At 40.6% G+C, this 15,014-nt stretch overlaps 1 protein-coding gene across 2 annotated transcripts in view; it reads left to right on the forward strand.

Annotated features, from left to right (window-relative positions):
- The first annotated feature begins 7,460 nt into the window (after window positions 1-7,460).
- LOC118339726 (neural cell adhesion molecule 2-like) overlaps window positions 7,461-15,014 on the forward strand; it is a 252,040-nt gene continuing 244,486 nt past the window's right edge. For both annotated transcript variants that reach the window (XM_035677429.1, XM_035677430.1), the window contains exon 1: window positions 7,461-7,744. In XM_035677429.1, the coding sequence (XP_035533322.1) occupies window positions 7,480-7,744 (265 nt within the window). In that variant the 5' untranslated portion in view covers window positions 7,461-7,479. The remainder of the gene's footprint in view (window positions 7,745-15,014) is intronic.

Consider the following 15,014-nt stretch of genomic DNA (forward strand, 5'->3'; position numbering starts at 1 on the left):
AAATTTTATTACCGTAATTTTGTTATTTATCTAAAACCAACCAAAGCCCTTCCTCACACCAACACGTCTGCAGTGTACCTTTGAAAAAAGCAGGAAAAGGACCACCAACCGCCATGCTTTGTGGGCTTGACATTGCTTGTTTTTTGCTTTGGTAAGTGCAGTTTGACCTGGCTGTCAGTCATTCCTTTGTATCTAAAATATATTGTAAAATAAATGTTTTTTGAGCAAATTCCGAACTTTAAGCAAAGCTAGTGTTCACTGTCACTGCCTGCAATCACATGAGTCTTACTGTTAGGAATGGGCTTCGAGAACTGGTGCTTAACCTAAACTATCAGTATGTAACATTGCATATGTAGCTATGAGGGTAAAACTAAAGTTAATATAAATTCAGTTAAATGGAATAACTTGGGAAACAATTGAACTTGCTAATTCTGCAAAAAGTAATAAAACAATTTCAATCTTTTCAAATTTTTTCTTGTCATATCAATTTTTTTGCAATAAATTATGGAGAGTAGAATCAATAAGACCAATAAGACATAGTTGTCGGTATCAATATCAGTATCAATACAATCCTAACGATAGCCATCCCTACTTACTCTATGCTATTGTCTTTTTAAGATACTTTAAGTGAAAGAGCTGCTTATTCAACAGTCTGTCATGAGGAGGCCACCATATTTATTCGAACAAGAGGACACAAAAGAGGAGCTAAATCAAGAGGAATCACATAACAATGGAGGCAGAGTCGTCCCACAATACAACACAACTCAATAAACTGGTGGTGTTTCTGCAGTGACTGCTCTCTGAATCTAACTGAGTAAGACTGTGTTTCACCTCCCCAAAATCAACTGGAAGAAAAGCCTGAGGCTAGCTTACGTTAGACCAAACTGTCAGCCCTCCATACCGTAACAGCAATTAGCCTGCAGCTCCTGAAGAGCCATCAAAAGCTTTCAGGACATTTCTTTTCCTCTCTTTGTAACTTAGTTGAAACAAAATCATGCTTTATATTAAACAATAACTGCAAATGAATGGCTAGCTGTCAGCTCAGATGGCCAGAGTAGGACCATCTCGCAGGTTAGTCAACGTTACAATAGTCCAAGAGACTAATTACTGTGTTAACCTTCAGTTAGACTCTCAGACAAAATAATGCAACGTCACAAAATATATATGTTTTTTTCTTTAGGCCATCAAGTATGTTTTCATCTTACACTTTGGCAAATGTGCGATTTGTTAGTTGATTTACAACACCTTATAACACTGGGAATAGAGAGACAAAATAACACAAAGTGTAAAGCTTTGGAGGCCTAAACCTAACTGATATGAAAGTGTGAATCCACTGGGAATACGTCTTTCACACTGCCTCATTTTTTTCAATTTTCAGTTGCACAACTGCTGTTTTGACTTTCACATGATTTTGGAGATAACTACTTCAACTTTAACCAAAAAGCACTTTAAACACTGAAAGAAATTTTCAGTAGTCACGTTGCAAGAGAAAGCCACCTCAAGCATCTGTTTGTAGCATACAGCCTTTGCAGACTGTCCAAACACAATTAGCCAAGGAATTTGTAATTGATTTATGTGCGCAGGGTACCACTGAGGATAGAAATGTTGAAGAAACCCAGGCGACTCCAAGATATCAGCCGACGCTTTGCAGATTTGTAGTAGAGTGCAGCAGAAGGATACAGCAGGTGTGAATGTGTGTTTCACAAAGACAGGGAGACAATATGTGCGCTGTCTGTGATTTTTATTACCAAGGGGTTCGGTGATTCCTCTATCTGCTGTCCTCATTGTGTGCTGAGTCAGGAGGCTGTCCAGGGGTTTTTCAATCACACCTCTAGGCGAAAGATAGGACTGACTCACACTTTCCAAGGCCACATAAAAGTTTAGCCAGTAGAGTGTTAAACAAGTCATTACCCCCACCCCACTTTTTTTGTGGAATTATGTGACCATGCAACATGCTATTGTCATGTTATGTTTTAACCCTGTTTCCTAAAACCAATTTGGATGTAACATAGTACGTATGTTTTGTAGGAAATGCAATGCTGACAAATTATTGCATATTTCTTGACAAGCAAAATAACTTATTTTAGTTTATGCAAACTGTTCACTGCCTCTGGAAAAATATTTGATTTGTTTTTGCTATATCAGCTCTTGGCAGCTAAAGCAACTACTTTAGCATGAGACAGGATGTGTTGACTTTTACAATATTTAAACACATCCATGAACTCACCCTAACCTTAAGCAAGTGTTTTTTTTTTTACTACTGTAACCTACTGTAACATGTTGGACACCGGTGTCAAAATCCTGTACGGTATAATATAGTGTACACTTTGAACATAATCCAGTCAGTATTTACCTTTTCCATACAGTGATATTTGTTTTGCAGTTGAACCCAAACTATAGTTTAGCTCAGTTTTGTTTTGTCTGTGAAATTACAATAAAGGTTATATCATTTTTTTTAAAGGGCAATGCTGCACCAATAAACATCCATCCAGCACCCACATGTGAGACACTCACTGCACTTTAGTAATGTTTAATTTCAGACTCCATCAGACAACGTGCTGAGGTTGGCGGTCTGAGCATGCTCTGAAGGGGACGACCATCTGGAAGTCCTTTCTAGGCTGACAGACATTCAATTTATCTATGTCTACATCACTTTGGACCATTTACTGTACACACACAAATTTAAGAATGTGTAATTTTTCTGAATCAACAATGTTCCAGTAGCTCTGCTCTCTGTCATTTGCTTAAAAACATTCATGCACCGCATTAATCATAATAATCCCACTTTTCTTGTGTTGAATATGAAGTGCGGTTTGTGTTTCAGAAGTTGCTGAGGCAAGCATTTTTTTTACTTGTTTTTCTCCGCCTCAATTTCACCAAATACACAATGTTTTCTTTACACTTGAGAGAAAAAACACTTTAGGCAATGATGTGCATAACTCCATTTGTTTCATACTCCCGTGCAAAGCTGTAATACACAGTGGTGCATATTATCGAGGGAGCTGATGACTTGACATGCAACATACATACGCTCACTCCTCACTTTAATAGGAATGTATAAAAACACGCCTTTTTCTTTGGGGAGATTTGTAGAGCTGAGAAAACTGTTAATATATTTTGAAAGACAGACACTAAGAGTGGTGGGCCTCACCGTCCTTCCGCCATACTACAAGTTAATACTACTGCATGTGTGTCAAGTCCCAGAAGGAAGACCATGATATGAGATTTTTTATTTGACTTTGAATTATATGTATTGTATTTGACTTCCATGGAAGGACCAGTCGAATTGGTAAAAGACCTGTCACATTTTTCTTCATATGTATTTTTTAAAGTCTCCTGTAATTGCAGCAGAATGAAGTGAAAGTGAAGCTTTCAGATAAATGTAGTGGAGTAAAAAGCGCAACAATTCTCTCTGAAATGTAGTGGACTGGAAGAGTAAAGCAAAGGGAAATTCTCAAGTAAAGTAACTTCAAATTTTACTTAAAGGTGGGGTCAGTCGTTCTGGAGGAAGTTTATTGGTTTATTCGTCTCATTCCCCCGTCGTCAAATATACTTAGTGTAAAAATACTTAATGTAAAAATCTAATGTAAAAGTGCTCATTACAGCAGCAGCTGGTCGAGGTGAAACTAATTACATACAGTATAGTACAGTAACTATACAGTATACACTGGTAGTTAAAAGCACGCATTGTGCTTAATGTCATATTTTATAAGCTGGTCATGTGTTTTGTATGTAAAATCAAAACTATAAACTTTAGCTCTCAAATAAGTTTTTCTGAAATGTAACAGAGTAGAAATATAACGTGTGCAGTGCTTGAGTAAATGTACTTCCTTTGCACAACTGTGACTAGCTGTGGAAGATATTAATGGACTTAGAATTTGTTGCGATGTTCTGCAGAGGTCATAGTAAGCGTAGGGGTACTACAGTGTTGACAAGACTTGTGAGTACGCAGGCAATGCACATTTGTTCTGAGCTAAGGTGATGAAAGCTATTTGTCCCCCACGCAATAAAATCAAGGGAAGACTATGGATCACACGGCGTTGACATCAGACATTGCATTTTGCCACAGTGGCTTCATAGCCTGAAAAATTGCAGCTCTTTTCCCGATGTAGGCGTTACAATCAGACATCAAACTTTAAAGCTTTGAAATGTAAACTTAAAGTAATAATGCGTCTTCATTGCTCATCAGGGGGATGACGTCTTAATTTGTTTAAGCCCTACTAAGACCCCAACAATGAATTATCTGTGCATATTACTCCAGTGCGAGGCCCACTCTTCAATACAGCCATTTAACTTGGTTGCTAAGGCAACAGGCTCGCTCGGGTGACAGCGGTGATGACGGAGCGATCACTGACAGACTGACTTCAAGACAGGCCACAAGTTCTTCTACTGGCGCAAAACACTTAGTCTTTTTTTCCCCCCCAGCACAAAGGAAGCTGCATTATGCAACACTTTGCAACAGTGAAGTTTCGGGTCCATAACAGGAACATGTTTGCTGTGAAATGGACTGTGAACTTGAAATACAGTTGAACATACCCTGACAGCAGTGATTATTATTCATTTAAAGCAAGTGGAAAGTGTGTCTTTTTAAAGCAATGTAATGATGCAAATTATAGTTTTTTGCTGATGGGCCATGCTTTATAGACTGACATTAATGTCATTTGACCATCACTATGATGGCATGAATGCTATATAAGTGCAGCCCATTTACCATTTACCATGAAGGTTGCAATGCAATTGGTGCATAAAGAGTGTTTTCTTTAAAAACGCACAAAAAATATAAAAACAGACGAACAAATTCAAATCTAGAGCTCTGTTTAGAACCAAAGGGAGAGACGATGCCCAAGGCAGGACTTCTTTTCTCTTTAAAGAATTAGAAGAATTTTTAGAAATGCCGAATAGTTAATGTCAAGAGTATTTCACACATTGGTTGGATTATTCTGCATTACAAGGTCTTTTTGCACCTTCGCCATCCTGTTAAAGGGCAGGTAGACATTTCACATTAACAGGCAGAAAAGAACTTAAACTTCGCTATTTCGATGACTCAAGGAGCCAAGCTGTTAAAACAGTTAAAACCATAAATTTGCTTTCATTCCATCGGGGACAGTTGTCACAGAGAGAACGGATGTGGATTTCACACTTCCTGAAGAAGAAAACTTTGCAGTTCATATTCTTCTATAATAATCCTTACCTTTCAGTAAAGGAGAGACAGGAAGAACATTAGTGCAATAACGCAGCCGTATAAGAAGAAATCCATATTCTGAGTTAAAAAGTAACAATGGACTGTAAGTAATTGCATCGATTAGAGATTGATTGGTGTAATTTAAGCTAAATCCGTCCTACCATTGCGACTTTCCAGACAGGCCTCACTGAGAAATAATTGTTGCTCTACACTTTCACACCATTTCCAAGTTTCCACTCCACACAAATTGCACCGTAACAATATCCTGTGAGCCAACAACTCACCTCTAGATGGCTGTTAGGCAGGTTGTGACTTTCCCTTATCTGCCGCTGTTACCTTCATTGCATCAGTCTGTCGGGCGACTATGGGGAATTACAGCCATGGAGCCCTTTTGACACATGTCCGTCAAGAGCACAGCAATATGGGTCTCGAGTCATGGGCCAAAAACTGAGCTGCTGTCCTGAAATGATACTTGGAGAGAGCACTGCGGATTGAAGTCGACCCAACAATCAAATGTGTTGTTAGCTCAGACATCAACAAGTGATTCTGACTACATTTGGAGGGATTTTTCTGGCTCACAAAGAGGTGTTTGTTTGGGTTGTCCCATTTCAATCAACTTAGTAGGTCCGCTCCAAGCACACATCGACATTACTCGCTATAATACTCCCACCTGAGGACCCCATAGATTTCAATATCCAGTTTCATTTCTCTTTCCTTGGCGAGGTGGATCAGTGTTTTGTCAGTTTTAATTCATCACTTCATTTGCTCCCAACAGGGGTGCTTGCAAGGCTGAGAGCTCTTACGTTGACTCCATGTGAGGTGATAATCACTGCCTCTACCAATCCAAGTTTGGCTCATGAGAGGACTGGTGAACATTGACCATTTTAAGTTGTGTTAATTATTTTAGATGGAGTCAGATGTCGTTATTCTGTCATCGATCAAAACAAGTATTATTTCCTTTCTCTTGACTAGTTACTTGTTCATGATCTGTGTAGTTCAACATTTTCTCAGGGAGTTTTCTATCCAATGTCAGACAGACAATGAAGGCTAAAATGGTGACATATGAATTGGAGTTTGTTTGTCTGTACGTTAGCTCCGTTATGGACTGGCAATCTTTCCAAGATTCTTCTTAGATGGCGAATTTTAAAGGTCCAGTGTATAAAATGTAGTGGCATCTAGCAGTATAGTTGCACCACCCTCGCCTCACCCTCCCGTTAAAGGCTGGTAAGAGAAACTACAGGGCCTGTAAAACTCTCAAAAAACACAAAAAGGCCCTATCTAGAGCCAGTGTTTGATTTGTCCGTTGGAAGAAGACCTCTGTAGGCAAAAATTAATCATTCAAGGGTAATGAAAGTTTTCCTTTTCAGGTGATTTTACACAAATGAAAACAATATTTGATTCTATTTCTGCCAACAGATCATCCTAAATGTTACACACACTTTTAAGACGATGTAGCTTGGAACTACATTTTAAGAATTCTACAAATCTAAGAAATGTAAAATGTGCTCTAATGTTTAAACCTGCGGAACAAAATTAGCTTTCATTTGGAGTCTTGTTTCTGAATTTTCACTCTTTAATGTGTCACAATTTGGAAAGGATGCTGCATTTTGACACTAACTTTAACCCTCGTGCTAACTGACCATTTTCTTCTTCAGTGACTATGTATTGAACTAAATGGTGTACAATGTAAACAACGAATCAATGTCACCTTGTGACCAAAAGTCTTGGTCTTTGGTTTAAATTTGCGAATGAAGCTCGCACACGTGGAGCTGAACAAGTAGCCTTGTAGGGCAATTTTAGGGGCGATGCTAACAAACACGCTTATTCATCATTTTGACAAGTTTGTGCAGTTAAAATAGTTTAGTGAATCTGACTTGGACAATTCTTATCAACAACATCAACAAAACAAAACAAAACAAAGTACGAGAAGTTGAGGGTGCGAAAATGTTCTTGTCGTGAGGTCCTTTGTTCACATGGGGCAACATTTTTCTTACTTTGCATGTTTGCTTAGACTTCTGAGATAAATATGCACTGCGATTGCTACGTGGTGGATTCAAGGGGCCCACAGTTGGATGGGACCCCAAAAATATTAACTCGGTCCCCAGAATTCCCAGCTACACCCCTGCTAATAGCCCACTGTACTTCTAGAAATCCCCCTTTAAACTTTACACCATGTTTTAAATAACCCACAAAGTCACTCGCAGAACACAAACATGTTTGCTTTAATTTTGTTTCCTTCTTCTAATTGGTGTCTGCTTCTCATCAACAGCTTCCAGCAGTGAGGCTGGAGAGAAGTGATGCTGGGGGGGTCGTCAGCGCAGAGCCAGCGCGGTGAACGAGCGGCGAGCGGGAGCGCGCGTATAGGAAGGAAGGGAAGGAAGGAGCTGAGGCAGATCAGTCGCCAGCGGAGCCCAAGACGGTGGATGAACGGAGCCGAGCGTGTGTGTCGCCCTTGGTCGTTTATTACAGCAGCCGAAAGCAGCGTCCGGCGGCGCGAAACCTGCCCCAAAATGATGCTCAAACTCGTCCATCTCCTCGGGGTGCTCGTCTGCGGCAGCCAAGGTAAGCACGCGTGCGTTGAGCCCGTGAAAACTCCTCGAGCTTGGTGACTTTGTGGACAAGTTGAGTGTATTTCAACCATCGTGATCTGCAGCAGCAGGCAAGGGAGAGAGCTGGAGGAGAGAGAGGGAGAGGGAGAGAGGGGTGGATTGTTTAACTGGACGTTGTTTTGTAGTTGAGGCACGTCTTGCAGGGGCCAGAATGCTTTCTTACTGAAAAGGAGGATTATGATGGGGGTCCTTTTATTTATTTATTTATTTATTTTTAGGGTGGGTGAGCTGTTGAGATACACTCTATACTCCCCGGGCGAAGACTGTTATCTTCGTCATGTAACATGGCTCGTCCTTGTTGATGAGTTTTTGAATCTTTAAGAGCAGCCCCCGGGGTGCTGCTGCGCTGTTGTGCTGTATGGGTGTTATTCACAAAGAGCTGGTTTTAATCGTAAAAAAAACAAAAACAAACTTAAACTGGCATCTTACACGGAGACATGAATTTGAATTGCATTATTGGTGAATTGTTTGGACCACCGCCTTCCTCCTCCCCACTCTCCAGTCCCGCAGAAACACACTGTGGATGGAAGATTTCACGGTGACATCTTCCCTCAGTGTCTGCATCTCGTGCGCAGGGCGTGCGTGGCGATATGGGGCCCGTGATGCGGTCATACAGTCGGAAAGTTTGGGCCAATAAGAGCCACAGACAGTTCGCCGTTAATTGGCTCTGGCGTCGCGTGCACCTGGTTTGGCGTTGATTGTCTGTGTGCGCGCGCGGAGGTGACACACAGATGTTACTTAAATGACCACCGCTGGATGACACAGTTGAGCTCGTTCACGCAGTCGCCTTTTTTCTTCTCGTGTATGTTTCTTGACTGTGTCCTGGTCCGCGAGGCGCGCGCCGTGCCACCGCTGGCTAAGCCCCGCGTGCACTGCGAAAAAAATAAATAAAATAAAAATAGCCAACTCCTTTAGCTTCACACTTACTAGCAATTCATTTCTTGAAGTGAAAAATATTTTTTTTTTATTGTATCTCTTTCAGTGTCAGTTTACATGTATTTAAGGCCGGCTTCTGTATTTAAAAAAACACATTTGCATCGAGGACGACGCGGGTTATCTTGTCCCTCGGGCGATACTTCCTCTTGTTAGAAACAAACAGAAGCTCTGAAGACTTACAAACTAAAGAGAAGAGTTGTTAGATGGATATTTTTTGCAGTGGGGTCACACTGGCTTCCTGGCGCACAACGGCAGGTGGGGGTAGAGCGCTGCAAAGTGGAGCCAAGAGGGAAGCCATAAGCCACCGGTCGTTACAGCTTGTTGCACCTCATTCATTCACCCTGCTTTGCTGTAGTCCGTCAGGGGTAGTGGGTCTTAAAGTGGGTCCTTTAGGAGGTTTTTAAAAAGGGGTCCCTAAGCAAAAATGGAGATTTATAGATATATTTTTTTTTTAACTACAACTTCAGTATGCTGCACATAACCCCCAGTTTGAGGAGGTGTAAAAATGACGATGAATTTTAATAACATGCCCCTCTAACACTGCTTATGTATAATTCTAACACTTGTCCCGAGGAGATGTGCATATAATTTAGATGATGAACCACTGGCTGCACCACTGTCACTAGCTGATTTATGGGGCAGAACTGCATCCAATGGGAATCCACATGGTCTAATGTGGGTTTTGTTTTGGTGGTTTTGTGGCATGAAAACAGCAGCAGACCCTCAATGTAAAGATTTCAGGAATATCAGAGGCCACATTTTAAAAGCATTGTGGTTTATTAGCAGTTCATATATCATTTCAATAGAATCTGCTGTTATGGTAGAGAGGAAGAACATCAGTGAATTGTATTAATTAGTTATTACATGTAAAGAGATATAGGCCATATTGTTCACAGGCCTTAACTGGAATATTAATTTCTTTGTTTCTTTCACTTTGTTGCCGTAGTATTACATCACCCTATGAACCAATTTCCATTCTTCTCATGCTTTTCATGATGGCAAAGTCCACACAAATGGCCCTATTAGCCTATGCGGACAACCTGCTGTTATGTGAGTAATGATAATAATAAAGGCTGTTGCTGAGTTTAAGGGCCATGTACTGGAGCCTGTGTAGGATGCTCAGCTCTCATGGTCTTCTATCAGTGTAGGGGGCCTTGGGAGCATAAAACTAAACCATCAGGGGAAGGGACTAAAACCAGAAAGACCCATTCATGAATACACCACGTCATGATGACAGCTTTAGGGGCCCTGCCTCCTGTCACACTAACTCTACAGTTAGCCTCTGTTCTACCCCCCTCTGGCTCCTGAAAGAAAACATTTGCTTTTGAAGTCCCAGCTCACAGTCTACGATGCACTTGAGCATGCATCCTTGAAGGTTTATGTATTTGGCTTTTACCGATACTCAGTACAATGAATTATATGCTTGCTTGGGCTCACCCGGGAGTCGCCGATGTGATGTTAAGTGGCGTAATTAAGATATTTCGCTGTATCTCTGGGGGGAAATGTCAGTGGCTCAGGGTTTAAAAGATTTATGCCCCTGCGCTTAAGTGTCTCTCATTGCACCCTGAGCCCGGGCTTAGGCGTGTGTTTGAGGTTTGATTACATCCTGTACCTCTGGTTTATGCACATGTTCACATAAGCGATTATAAATGCAGGGGCATGCACACTGTACTCAGCCTCAAACTATAAACATGAATCACCAGGTAAATATTTATGAGGGTTGTACAGATTCTTTAAGAAATTCACACCGTTAGTGTTGCAGAAAGCAAAATCTATACCCCTAAAGTTTCTGTTTTCCTATATCTCTCATACTTCCTGCCGTGCTGAGAACTTGATACTGGAACAATGCGGCACACAGTTCTTAACACCATGCAACACCAGTCACAAACTCCTATTAAAGACATGCAAAGCTGTTCACAAAAGAAATGGCCTGTGTCGTGGTCCTGCAAGGTGAAATTGATTGCATTATGAGATTAATAGACTAGGATGGAGAGCATACATATAGAGAGCCAGTGTATATATGAAAATGGAATCGTCCCCTCAAGGCAGCCGCATATGAGAAATCAATTTAAGGAACGACTAGAGTCAGCAGGCCTCTGAATTGTACAAAGGGCAATCTCAGTGTTATGGATATGCTATTTATTTGCCCGCAAGCTTTTGAATTCTCATGTGTGCCCTTTAGCACTCAATCCGCCGACTTCGGGCCTCAGCATTGAATTTGTACGCCACATGTAAGACAGGAGGAGAGTGTTATATTCTAAACACCTGGATATGTGCGAAAAGCACTGCCAAGCATCTGTGCTGCAGGGTTGTTGTCAGTTTGTGGGGAATGAAATGGCAGAAATAAGACTGGAAGGAAATGAGCAGTCGTTCTGACATATGACATCGCCATATTTTTCCTCCTACCTGCATATGTTCCAGTCTATTTCCAAACTCAAAGACTGTAGAACTATTCAATTATTAAAGTGTAATAACAGAGGCTGTGTGACTAAAACTTTGTCCAAATGCCTTGTTTCAGCAGTTCCAAGAACTTAATGTATATTTCACTTAAATAACCTAATCATCTATACGTACCCATAGACTGAATGGGCCTACCTAGCAGAGCCGTTGTTTGAAAATACTGTTCTTGTCAATATCGCTGCAAAGAGACCCAAAATGACCATAAGGAGACTGAAAAACAACCACAGAGATGCAACATGACTACAACAAAATACAGAATAACCAAAAAGACAAAAAACAACCACAAGAAGACTCAAAACTACCACAAAGAAACTCGAAACAACCACAAAGAGGCTCTAAACGACCACACAGAGATAGAAAATGACCACAAAAAGACTACAAAGAGACACAAAAAGACTACGCTTTAACATGTCTGTGCCCAGTGGATCCATTATCTCGTAATCCATCCATGTACATAACTACTTCACTGGGAAATTTAGAGGTCAGCTTTAGTGGATTGCCTTGACAGAAATGAACTGCCTTGCTCAAGGGAAGCTTTGGGAACCTCTGTGTACAAGCTGTACAGTCATCAGCTCGCAGCTAACAGGATTAGTATCAGTGATTAAAAGAACTGTGCGGAAAATATATTCATACTTATTTGTAGACGTATTGTCTGGTGATGACACATTTTGGGCTTTTAAGTAACTCAGGTGATATCAGAGGTGCTGAGAAGAGAGATGACGCTCCAACAACAAGCTGCAGTAGATCAAATTTGGCTTTTGGTTTTGAAAAACCTTCAGTTATTTGCTATGCTCGGAGTGAAAACAGCAACATGTTCAATAATGCCCCTTTGCCAACCTCAGTCTATTTTCACTCAAATTACCCATTATCATCATGGAAGTGACTAATGTTCTCCTCGGGGAGTCTCTCCCAACCAGAAGCCAAGAAAATGTAGATACACTAAGCAGTCGGGGTCCTCTTGTAGGAAGACTTTGGCGCCGCTCATTATATTCTATATTCTGAATCCCAGAAAGGGAAAATTGGGAAGGATGGAGTGAGCAGTGAGAAGATTTATACAGAGGCAGGAACGGCGGAAGAGATTATGTTTAAAAATTCATTCAATTCAAGTGAATCTGATTGCATCTAGTTAAATTGCATTGCCAGAGATTGAATCAAACTCTGTGGAGTTACACTGTGCCAAAATTAATAAAATGTAATTGAATCCTGTCGAGATGGAATCAAATTAGGCCAGAGTGACGTGATTGGAGGAGGCAGCTGCTGCATGTTGCCGTGTGCTCCTGTGGGTTTGTCTACTGTTTTACATCAGTTTGGTGCTAGCCAGGCAGGAGACCCTTTGGCTACTGCTTATGTGTGTCCTGCCAGTCTAAATGCCAGTCCAACTAGCAAGCTAATGGGCAGAGCCAGGATGCCAGGGTGACAACAGAATCATTGGGCTGACTGACAGATGGATGGAGGAAAGTGGTTGCATGGTTTCCTCCCCCTCTTCTGGTGCTCACTTTATATCTGTAGCTTCTGCATGGCATGTAGACGCTCACACACCCACAGACACACACTTCACAGTACGCTCCTCCAAAGCACATCCTCTCACGGGACGCTGCACTGTTGGTCTGGGGCTTACTTTTGGGCTTGGGCACCGGAAGGCATGATTAAATGAAGAACAGAGGGATCAGAGGAATGGCAGAAGAGCTTCAGAGCCACTCCAGTTTGGGCTGTGCGTTTTGAGTGACCCACTTAGGCCGTATTAATAACTACACTGAAGTATTGGGGTTTGCCTCATGGCAGTTTGACATAAATCATATGTGAAATATAAATTGCAGAAGTTTTCTATGATATAATCCATACAAAAAGAAAATTAAATGGCAGCAGTCTGTCTGCTTGTCCTATCCCTCTACTGGCAGTATGCAAAACGCTGACAGAGTGTCAGTAAATTCAGCGCCAAAAAAACAAACAGTTTGTGAATCTTTTAAGTAGCAATAATTTTGAAAGTTGATATTGATCTATGTGTAAGGGGTGGGAAGGTGAGGAGGTTCAAATGTGTTATCAGTGGTGTTAAATCAAATGTGATGTGTCTAAGCTGCATAAACACAGCTGTAATATAGATTTTTCTACTGTATCCTCAGAGTTTGATATGTCAGTTCGAACACTGATCACACTCATGTGAGAGTCTGCCCAAAAATAGACAACCATGAAGTTATGGGGAAAAAAGAAGCTGCTGTACAGTATCTTCAAATGTTCATTTATTGTAGCTGTTAGAATAACTCTAAGAGCTATTTGAAATTATTATTCACATGCTGTTTCTTCCTGATATAATATTCTCATTTGTTTGCTAATTGAAATGTATTCAGTCTTTGGTTAAAAACAGCAGTTTTTGCTTGCATAATCTGGCAGTAAATTAGCCAATTCCTCAGAAAAAAAACCAATTCCTTTAAAGTCTTGTTTACATTTTTACTAGCAGCGCGCAAACAAGTCTTCCACATTATAACGCTGTAGCATTTAGACATCTTTCAGTACAACATATCCTTGTGCAATGAACAACCAAGAACACTGAGTTTGCCAAATTGAAGTCACATTAAAAGTCATTAAGTCACACCCTTTGAATAACATTGTACCTGACATAACACGTTGCTTAGAATCTGAGTTTTGAAAACAAATTTTTCAATTTCTTAAAGGTGCTAACTTTATTATCTTGATCAATAAATTAAGTCTTAATGGCAGTTTGTGTATTAAGTTTCACTTTAATAGAGTTTTTGCATGTTTTACACCATTTACCACAAATCTTGCAGACCTGCCATTGCTGCCCATGAAATTAAATTAAGTGAAATGTGTGGAAAATGAGAGAGCGCTTGTTTGGTTTGTTCTTTCTGGGCTGCTGTAGAAACATGGCAGTGCAACATGGTGGACCCCAAGCGTAGATCCCCATAAATCTTACACACTGGCCCTTTAATAGTGACATAGAAGTTAACCCTTTATAGGGAACTCATTGAAACACTTGAAAATTTTAACCCTGGAGTGTTATTGGTGGATATAGGAAGACATTTTAACTTTTAAAAAAATAATATGCCACATCAATATACTATGAAATATGTAAGTAAATAAGCCTTTAAGAAAAATCAAGATTCAAGCCCACTTTGAGTTATTTTTGAAAGAAAGCAGTAACAGTGAAGTGTACTATTAAATATCACCGTATGAAACACCAAAATACGCCAATAGACGTGTATGTTACCATAATATGGTTCATTTCCCGATAAAGGGTTAAGGAGACTTCGCAGAAATTGATGGGTTGTGAATTTGTACTGCAAGAGGCTTTACAGCAGATGCACACACAGAAATAGTAAAACCTTTTTGAATCATTATTAAAAGGACTTTTTCATGGAAGCGGACTGATGCACTGCAGCAGGTGAAGTATATCGGAAGGGGTGCCAACACACTGACAGATGAAATTTGGACTCAGAAGGCGGTAAGATGGACATAGACGGATGACAGAAAGCGGTGGCTGGATGACAGACTAACAGACAGGTGAATGTGCTAACATTGAGACACAGATAGAACCATAATGAAAAGGAGCCATATATTGACAGCCAAAAAAACAATATTTTTCAACTTCTTCCTGCTGGGTATGGGCCTCGTGTCAAGTGAGCATTAGTTAATGCTTGCCCACAGGGGCTGCTGAATGTCTATATGTTCCATCACAGTGATTGAAAATGGGACTAATGCTAATTGTAGCCGTGCTGGCTGGCAGACACTAATGAGAGAGTGTGCAGGCTTTTGGAGCCACCTATCAATGTGATGAGACGAGCCAGGGAGTGGCCTTTTTTAAGCAATCTTAA

This window comes from Morone saxatilis, unplaced genomic scaffold (genome assembly GCF_004916995.1).
Source record: "Morone saxatilis isolate NCDOM2014 unplaced genomic scaffold, NCSU_SB_2.0 Contig6, whole genome shotgun sequence".
NCBI lineage: Eukaryota > Metazoa > Chordata > Actinopteri > Moronidae > Morone > Morone saxatilis.